This window comes from Panthera pardus, unplaced genomic scaffold (genome assembly GCF_024362965.1).
Source record: "Panthera pardus isolate Hobbes unplaced genomic scaffold, ASM2436296v1 HiC_scaffold_13, whole genome shotgun sequence".
Taxonomy (NCBI): Eukaryota; Metazoa; Chordata; class Mammalia; order Carnivora; family Felidae; genus Panthera; species Panthera pardus.
This window is the reverse complement of record NW_026526688.1, coordinates 26034897-26045108: the sequence shown is the minus strand read 5'-3', so window position 1 is coordinate 26045108 and position 10212 is coordinate 26034897. Positions and strand designations below refer to the sequence as shown.

The following is a 10212-nucleotide window of genomic DNA, read 5'->3' as shown; positions in this document are numbered from 1 at the left end:
TCTTCTCTGTCCCTTTATTCTCTTTTTTTTCTTTCATAGTTTGTTGGCTTTCTTTAGTGATATGCTTCTGTTCCTTTTCTTAATTTTCTTGCATGCCTATTACCATTTTCTTTTTTAATGGTTATCATTAGGTTTCTATACAACATCTCGTGCATATAGCAGTCTATGTTAATGGTCATTTAAGTTTGAACGCATTCTAGAAGCACTAAACCTTTACTCCTTTCCTCCCACCCCTCCATTTTATATACAGAGACATACCTCACATCCTTTATTATGTGAAATCTTTGATTTTTATCAATATACTTTTTATTGTTTTCATGTTTCCTACTTTCCTTATTCTTGGTTATTGATTTTCCTTTATACTCAAAGAGTGCCTTTTTAATATTTTTTTGTAAGGCTGGTTTAGTGGTGATGAATTCCTTTAAGTTTTTCTGTGGCTTTTTCACTCCTCCCCTGGGAAACTATTTATCTCTCTTTCTATTCTGAATGATAGCCCTGCTGGATGGACTATTCTTTGTTGCAGGTTTTTCTCTTTTAGTACTTTGAATATACCACTCCCTTCTGGCTTGTAGTTTCTACTGAAAAAGCCACTGATAACTTTATGGGGTTTCCCTTCTTTGTAATAGTTTTCTTTTAAAATTCTTTTACAATTCTGTCTTTATCACAAGTTTTTGCCATTTTAATTACTATGTGTCTTGGTGTGACCTCTTTGATTTTATTGGGGGCTTTCTGTGCTTTCTGGATCCATAAATCTATTTCCTTCCCCAGATTAGGGAAGTTTTCAGCTACTATTTTTTCAAATAAATTTTCTGCCCCCTTTTTACTCTGTCTTCTCCTTCTGGGATCCCTACAATGGGAATGCTTTTAGGCTTGATGAGTCACTGAGTTCCCTTATTCTATTCTATTCTTTTTGTTTGTTTTCTGAGAGAGCACTCACACACCCTAGACACCCTAGCAGGGGAGGGGCAGAGGAAGAGGGAGAAAGAGAATCTTCTTTCATTTTTTATTTTATTTTATTATTTTTATAGTGTGTGTGTGTGAGTGGGGGAGAGGGGCAAAGGGAGAGAGAGTGAGACTTAGGCTCCATGAAACCTGACATGGGGCTTAATTCCATGACCCTGGGATCATGACCTGAGCCAAAATCAAGAGTTGAACACTCAACTGACTGAGCCACCCAGACACCCCTGTCATTTTTTTTTAATTAAAAATTTTTTCTTCTCCTGTTCAGTTTGATTGCTCCCCATTACTTGATTCTCCAGGTCGCTGATCTGTTCTGCTTCCTCTAGTATATTTTTTTTGTCTAGTGTATTTTTAATTTCAATTATTGAGTTATTCATCTCTGATTGGTTCTTTTTTATGTTTTCTCTCTTTGTTGAGGGTCTCACTGAGGTCTTCCACTCTTTCCTCAAGTTCAGTGAGTTATCTTTATGACTATTAGTTTAAATTCTCTATCAGTCATATTATCTCCATTTCAGGTCTTGTGATTTTGTCCTGTTCTTTATTTCGGGACATCTTCTTCTGTCTACTCATTTTGTCTGTGTGTCTCTGCGTTTTAAGAAAGTCTGCTATGTGCCAGGCTCTTGCAAACGGTGGCCTGCAGTGCCGTGTCCCGTTTGCTAGAAGTTGGTGCTTCTTGGGTGTCTGTGTGTGTTGCATGTGCCCTACTGTTGTGCCTGAGCTGCATTTGACTTTAGTCGTCTGCAATGGCTTTGTCTGTTGTGGGCAGGGTTTGGTGCCTGTGTTGTTCATGTGCCAGTATTGGGCTGCCCTGGGCTTAATTTGAGTCAGAACAGATGTTTGCCAGAGCTGTGGCAGCACTAAACTGCAGAGCGCTCTCCCTGTGTTGTACCCAGAGGCTTTAGGTGGGTGGGGCCTGCAGTCAAACCAGATGTCTGCCCCCAACCCATTTGACCAATGTCAAACTGATGTGTGGTTATTTTCCTCTCTCCATGTGACTCCAGTCACTTTGGAGTGGTTTTGGTCCTGTTGGGCCATTTGCACATTGCCAGGCTTGTGGCACCATTTTGGGTGATCTGCTGAGGGTGGGTTAGAGGAGGTGGGTCTGTAGGAGAACATGGGGGCTGGTTTCACTGTGAGCAAACTAGGCAGAGAGTGTTAGAGCTGCACAGGTTTCGGCAGGTGTCTGTCTAGGCTGGGGGGCAGGGGAAGGAAAGGGTACCCTCCAGCTCTTTTGTTCTTGGAGAAGTCTCTTAAAGATCCCTGCCCCTAGAGTGCGTGTTCTGAGATGAGTAAATCAACCTTCTTCCTGTATATACCAGTCTTCTTTCAAACTGCTGCTTCTAGGTTGTATCTCTGTGTGGATATGTGCTGTGCTGTCTCTTTAAGGGTGGGGACTCAGTTTCCTGTTGTACTCCTGCCCTCCCAGAGTAGAGCCCACTGATTTTTGACTTTCCAGGTGTCACCTCACTGATCATATGAACTTGTCATGTTAGGCCCCTCTGGTTTTCAAAGACCAGTGTTAGGGGGATTCCTCCTCCCAGTGTGGGTCCCCCATGCCTAGGGTGCTTGGTATGGGGTCTGTGCTGCTCCCTTTCCTGTGCTTGCAGTGGCCCTCCCTCCTGTGGACAGTCTCACAGGTCAGCTTGTTTCCCGACCTGGTCTCTGCCCTTACTACTGCTTCCAATGTGGCATCTTCATGTTGAGCTTTGGAGTTTGTTCTGCCAGCCTTTGGGTCATTTTCTGGATTATTTGCCCTGATTGGGTGTTGTCTAGGTATATTCATGGGACAAAGTGACTTTAACATCCTCCTACTCCACCATCTTCCCTGGAAGTCCTCTGGCTACCATGGCTTAACAGTTTTACTACTAAAATAGTTTTCCACATTTACTTCTCTTTGTATTTCCTAATACTGAACAGTGAAAGAACAATGCCAAGTACCCTGAGTTTTTTTTAAAAGGTGCATGCCTATATAATCATTCTTTACTATTACTGTTTCTAGTTTCAGGCCTTCAAACTTTCGTGTACTTGAAACAAAAGTTGATTAGTATAATCATGATGTTCATAAAGGTTCACGTGGTCACAATCTCAAATAGTAAAACCCAAGAGTAATGTAGTTGTGGGTTGAACTAGATGGCTGGCCATCCCTACAAGAAGGACATCAAGGATTTCCAAAGAAAAATATATTACCTGCTGATCTTACTGATTTCATTTTTACATAATATCTTCTACTTCTTAATATACATGGTAATGGTGGTATAATTTATACTTTTGTTGAATTGTACATTTTCACACAGTCCATTTGTTGCCAGTCGTAGGCACCGGTTTTTGAGTTTTTGCTGTTCTAGAGGCATTAAAAGAATATCCTCATTCATGTGGATTCTGTTTTCTTGAATTATGAAGTTACTTACTCTAACATAAGATTCGTTCAAAGAATATGACCATTTTAATAATCCTTGATACATACATTGCAACATAACTTACTAAAATGATTGTTAGCCATTTGTTAGCCACAAAGCACATGGCTAAACCTGGTTTGGCCATCTCAAGATCTCGGGGAGGTGCTAACAAACTAGTTCTAATTCCAGAGGTGTAAAATGCACCCACTGCCACTTGTAAAGTCTGCTATGTCAGAAAGTCAAGTGACTCATTTCCAGACTCTTCTCTTCTTTACACAGTGACCTTCTTAGATCTGTTTTCTGTAACTTGACATGGCAGTTTCACCACACATTAGCAGTGTAAATCCTTTGACAAATCAGTCTTTCCCGTTTTCTCTTCTGTACAAGGAGACTGCCTGCTTCAGTTTTTTCCCCACCCCGTGGCTTAACTCTTACATTTTGAAAGTAAGCCTATATTCTTTTCCGTACCCTAAATTGTGACACACACCCCCCCCTCCCCAAATCTTTAAGGATATATTTAATTTTGGTGAACAGCCAAAAGCTATTTGGAGGCAGGTCGGCAAAAGAGCTCATTTATTAAGCTGAATTATAAATGTTTTATCTATAAGAAATGTTAACATTTTTAAAATGCTGGCATTTAAACATTGGTTTATGAAGAAAAATCATATCAAACTCGTATCATTGGGCCATTCCTTGTATTGTAGATCAATGCCAGACAGCTGAGTTATTACTGTTGTTTGTCCTCTACCTGTGTTTGTCCCCTAAGTTTGCCTTGTTTCCCTTTAAATGGATGAATTTGGTCCCTGGGAAAGCAAGTAGGTTATTGTCTTCAGGTTGGAGACAATGATATTCTTTTCCACTTTCCTTAAGAAACTTCTATTAGAGGGGCGCCTGGATGGCTCAGTCGGTTGGGTGTCTGACTTCGGCTCAGGTCATGGTCTCGCGGTCCGTGAGTTCGAGCCCCGTGTCGGGCTCTGTGCTGACAGCTCAGAGCCTGGAGCCTGTTTCAGATTCTGTGTCTCCCTCTCTCTCTGACCTTCCCCCATTCATGCTCTGTCTCTGTCTCAAAAATGAATAAACGTTAAAAAAAAAATTAAAAAAAAAGAAACTTTTATTAGATAGATGTCAAAATTTTGAATATACCTTCCATGTCTCAGTTTTTCTCATACTTTGGCTTAACTGGTCTCTGTGTTCTGGAAAGGGCCGTAATTCAACCTTCTACCTTATTAACTCATTCTTGGCATTCATTCTTCTACTTATTTCATCTACTTATTCTTATGAGTCATTCACCAATCTGACAAACTTGTATTGACTGCTTGTGGTACCAGAGACTGGGACATTTTTTAGATCTCTAGATCTTTTTTGGGATTGCACATCCTCAATTCTAAGGATACTGAGTTTGTCTTGTTTTGTTTCTCCTCAGATTTCTAGGACTTGGTTGTCTACTTCTCTTTGTCATTTGGGATCCCTGTTCATTCTTTTGGGGTTGCTGTTTTAATCACAGGTAGTCTGCCTCTGTTGATTGTGGGAGAACACTGGAACACACTGCCGCATGAGGTAGGTCAGTAGTTTGTGGTCCTTTGAGGGTTCTCCATCCTATTGGGCATCTGTAGCTATTGGTTCAGGGTCTTCTCTGGCCCAATGTCCACATTCTGTGATTTGGTCTGAGAACAATTGCTGTTTCTATCTACTGCTTGGCCGAAATAGGGAAGAAGCCAGATGATCCACCTAGGTCAGGTATAGTCTCCCCAAGAAATCCTCTGGGGTTTTCCAAGGCCTTCCCCTAGCGTGGGGTATATTCCTCCACTTCCGCAAAGCTGTGGTCTCCTCAGTCTTGTGGGAACAGGATTTGACACAGATCTCAGAGAATTCCTCATAAGCATTTGTCAATGGGTGGGTTTTTGTCTTCACAATGTCATTAGACTTCATTCACTTCACTGTCATTTTTGTTGGATTTGGGGGAGGAAGAGAAGGCAAAGGTTATTTCTCAGTCTAACTATCTTTATCCAGTCTCCCTTCTTAATTGGCATTTATTTCGGTTCTGTTCAGTGGTCAGCCTATTAAATCTGTCTAAAGTGCTAGACACCAGTCATAATATTCACAAGAGGGTTGGCTCATGCATGATTCATTTATCTCCTGTAAGTGCCACGAGCAAAGTACAAGGAAGCTGTGGAGTTCGGAGTTCTAGCTGAGTGAAGGCATCAGAACTGGACCTCTAACAGGAAGTCTATACACAGAATAACAGAACATTCATCACAAAATTAGGGTCAAATGATAAAAGTCATGAATTGCCATTAGTAGTGTATGTATCCTCTCTACAGAGAGAGATCATTTAATGCCCATTTGTGGGTGCACGCACATACGACAGATGTAGATTGGGCACCAGGTAAATCCTACTTGCTTCTCATACATGCTTTGAGAACTATAGGTAAACTTTGCATGTATGCTACTACCCAAACACTACTTAACAGGCATTTAATAGTTGGTTATAAGAATGTTGAACACTTCAGCAGGACTATGGGTAAGGTAACTTTGGGGGGAATGGCCCACTCTTGAGACCACGTTTTCTGGAGATTTTTCAATAGTGTAATTGTGGGGGCAAAGGGTGGTCTTCCAGGTAGTCATTTCTTAATATATTTTTATAAAAATATTCACTATTAAAAAAGGATTTCTTTATATCTGGAAAATCCTAGCTGGGAAAATGGGGCCTGAAATGGTCAGTTCTGTTTAATGGTGTCAAATAAGGGTAACATGAAAAATGTCATCTTTATCCTAAAGGGACATGGCTTTTTTCTAAATGTTGAACAATAGTACTTTAAAGGATTGTTCTAGGGCCTGAAGTCTCCTTAAGATACTGCCAAGAAAAAAAAGTAAACAGTAAGCAAAACTCATCTTTCATACTGACCTAAAATTTAAGAAAAAAATTATTATGAATTTAGCTTTTATTCAAAATTAAATAAGCAAAAGCAAAAGTTTAAGAAACTTTTACAAAGTACTTACATAAAAGAAAGTTAATCGGGACAGTCACAAGTTTGCAACAAATAATTACAAAAGTATCTAGGGCAGCATGAATATAAACCATGTCACAGCATGGTGATCTAATTGTGATATGAATAAGGCATAACTAACATCTGCACCAAGACTAGAATTAAAAAATAAAACATACTTTAAAAGCTTACTTCTACATTAAGCTTCTTCTCTTCCCCCAGATCCTTAATGGGTTTATACTATGTAATATATATTTTTTTAAACACATCATGTCAAACTATAAATTATATTGATGGGCAGTTGATGTGAAAAGCCCCCTAAAATGCACAAACTAACTGGTACTGAATTGAGTTCTCCATTTACCTTTATGTACAATTAAATGTAAACCATATTTTCACAGTTTTAAGTGTTTTATGAATAGATGCACAGTACCATGGCAGGTTTGCAATTGTTCCTGAAAACTGGCTCTAGGTTCTGCATCCAAAGCCTGTTGGCCACTAGGATGCAAGTATTTACATAAATAAGAAACTGTGTCATAGTCAATGGTCAAGACAGTTCAGCAAGAGCAGTATTTCCAACAAAGAGTGATACTCAATACCATAGTTTACATACTTGTGCAAATATAAGCATTAGGACAGATAAATCTGAGGCAAATTCAACTTGCAAAAACTTGTATCGCTATTGTTGTAAACTTGGGCAGTAAAAACCCTCAGCAAGTTCTGCTCTCTATGGCTTTTTTTTTTTCTTTTAAAATTTTAAAGCCAGAGAAAATGCACACACGCGCGCGCACACACACACACCCCACATACACACAGTTCTCATTTCGTTTTAGAATATGGTACATAGTGCAACTTCATCACAATGTAGAGGTTTAACACACATTCAGTGCGTGTTTTTCTGTGCAAGTTCTTAGTGGTCTAAGTCCTAGTTGAAGGTAATCATTTGCAGAACCACATGATTCAGGAGGTTGAAGGAAAAAAAAGTTTCGTTACATTTCTCAAACCAGCACTGGATGTGCAAAAGGCAGCAGACAATCTGGCTGTCAACGCAGCCAGATTAGGGTAACTTTAAAGGAAGATCCAAGCAGTTAGTTACTTAGATTGGTCTCTAGAAAAATAGGTCAGTATATGCTGTATCTTTGTCAACCGTTCTTTCAAAGACTTCATTGACAAAACCGATAGCTGGTATCGGGGATCTACGGGAAGAACTGCAAGAAGCCACCAACACCACGCGGGCCCATTAGGGGTCGCCTAAAAATAAACAACAGTTTACAGTATTAATACACATCGATGTAACAAAAACAGTGCTCATATATCCGATCCTATCTCAAACTCTTAGCGATCATGGAAGGAAGGCTATTATGTCCCTATAAAATGGGGAAACTAAAGACCAGAACTGTGAATTGTCCAAGACTGAAATCCAGACCTGACTTCCATGACTAACACTCTGTCCCCTGCACTGCCTGAATGCTGGGTTTCTCGACTTCAGGCTGCTCACATTTGGGGCTGGATAATTCTTCGATGCGGGAACTGTCCTGTGCTCCTGAAGCATGTTGAGCAGTATCTCTGACCTCTATCCAATAAGATGCCAATGGCACCTCCCAGTTGTGACAGTGCAAAATATCTTCAATTTCATGAGGAGTGAAACACTGATAGAGCCACAAATAAATTGAAGCAGCAAGGGAAAAAAAGTTAGAAAAGACTTGCTAAAAGCATAGGAAATGATGCATCTCCCAACTGTCAAAGAACAAGACACTGCCAAATATGCCAGGGGGGCAAAACTGCCCTAATTCAGAACTACTTTCTGAAAACACATATTTAAAGCATTAAGTTAATTAATATTTAAAAATGTCTCCAAGGAACCATGGCAAGACATAAGATCCTAGGCAAGACATAAGAAAAGGTCTCAGCCTCTAGTTTTGTTTGAAAAATAAACATTTCCAGCAAAGAAGTCCTTCTGATGTTGCAAAGGCTGACTAGTGGCCATTGAAAGAACTTGGAATTTATACAAAAGAATTTTTAAGCCATCTCTGTTGCACACCGAATTGCTTTTTATTGAACCTGAAACCTGAAGTTTCAGAATGACAGAAGGAGCTCCTGATCTCAGTAAGCTCCCTCTAGAACCACACTAGATTTCTGTAGTTGTGTACTATCTGTTGTCCACTCAGCATCACTATGCCATCCTTCTTGCATTTCAGAGAGGTCAAAAACATTTCCCAGAATCCTCTCCCTCACATGGTTCTGGGTTAGACTTGGCCTAGGAGAGGCATAATCCCGTGAAATGTGGAAGCTGGAAGAGAAGAAGCCATTGTTCGCTGGAGACTGTTGCCAAGTGTCAGCAGATTTGCAGGAGCCTTCCAGAGAATTCTTAACCACCTGCTACACTGCTCCAGACTGAGATACTGGTGGGTACCTCCCTCGTACTCCTAAGAAATACAAAAGTTTCCCTGCAAGTTCTTGAAAAGCACAGTGCTCCCCTGTGTCAGGTACCCCATCCTCCTTCCGTGATGACCCTCATCTTCACTCCTCCAGCTCTGCAGACAGCTGCGTCAGCCCTCCATCCCACAGCACACCCTCCGTGCCTGGATTATGCAAGAGTGGCTGCTTTTGTTTCACTGACCAAGTCCTGACTCACAATACTACCAACAAAGCAGTGGTAGAGGGCTGAATCATAAAAGGCAAGAGTGGTGAAAGTTTTTACATTTAAGATGTACTTACTCAATTTTATGCTTAGCAAAGGCTATTTCTATCAAGTGTAATCAGATTTAGGAAGCCAGAATAAAACACACATGAGCAACTGACAATATGTATGACACCGAATGAGTGCTCAGTTTAGAGATGATCTGATGTTATAATTTCAAGTTCAGGTGAAGGACTCAATTGGGATTCAGACAGACTGAGGCCAACCTTTGAAAACCAGAATGAGAGGCAGTGTCCATCACAGTGGGCTGTTTTCTCTCCATCTCCGTACCATTATGTAATCTACCTTCTGACCATAACCATTTTATTCAATTCAAAATGCTTGTCTAAAAGTTAGCGCTTTGATCAGTCTATCAGATTTTCCAGAGTCGTCTTTCTGTGCATCTTACAGAGCCTACCACACCGATCTGCTTGCACAGAAAGTTAAGTGTCACCCCTAAGCACTTGAACAAGACCATCAGAACAATAATTTCATGAGGAGTGAAGCATTAAACATGAAGAGACACAAGGGAAAAAGCTGGAGAGAAAAGGAGAGGTGAAAAAAAGATCTCCCAATAATTTACTGTAATGTCCCATTGTTAATTTCCTTATCCCGCCTTTGAGCAAATCCTCAGTGAAGGGCTTTCTCCTTCTGTGCAGTCACAGCTACGGACCCCTCAGCTGCCAGCTCTGTCCATCCCCTACAGATAGCAGCGGACAGCACTGCTCTGGAAATACGGTCATCACTGTAAAGACAGTGGGGACAACGGAAAGGCTGTGCAAAAAGGAAAACAAAAAAACTTAAAAACCCCTTGCTAAAAAAAAAGTGAGACTTTTGGAAACAACATCAAAGCCATCATACCTGAAGGTTTTCCTCCCTCCCGGGCATTGAGCCAAAGTGCTGAAGAATTTGGCTTCGAAATCTGTCTCTTAAATTCTGAAACCAGCTGCAGGCTTGTGAGTATACCAAGTCATGAAGCTGTCTGAGATTCTCGATCTCCTCGTCATTCTCAACCTAGAAACAAAACAGTAAGACTTGCATCTAGTCCCCCTGGTCCAGATCACTAACCCAACAGAAATGCAAAAATAAAAATGTAAAAAGAGGCAATCCCAATTTCAGTGCTGGATCAGAGTATTCTTACGCAATATATATCCTGTGCTTCTGCCTCACAAAGCGCAATGGCCAGACT

General features: G+C 40.6%; 1 protein-coding gene across 1 annotated transcript in view; it reads right to left on the bottom strand.

Annotated features, from left to right (window-relative positions):
- Positions 1-6273: 6273 nt before the first annotated feature.
- Positions 6274-10212, bottom strand: part of LONRF1 (LON peptidase N-terminal domain and ring finger 1) — a 37700-nt gene continuing 33761 nt past the window's right edge. The window contains exons 11-12 of the mRNA XM_019466785.2: positions 9885-10037; positions 6274-7594 (exon numbers count right to left, since the gene is read on the bottom strand). Of these exons, the coding sequence (XP_019322330.1) occupies positions 7436-7594; positions 9885-10037 (312 nt within the window). The 3' untranslated portion in view covers positions 6274-7435. The remainder of the gene's footprint in view (positions 7595-9884; positions 10038-10212) is intronic.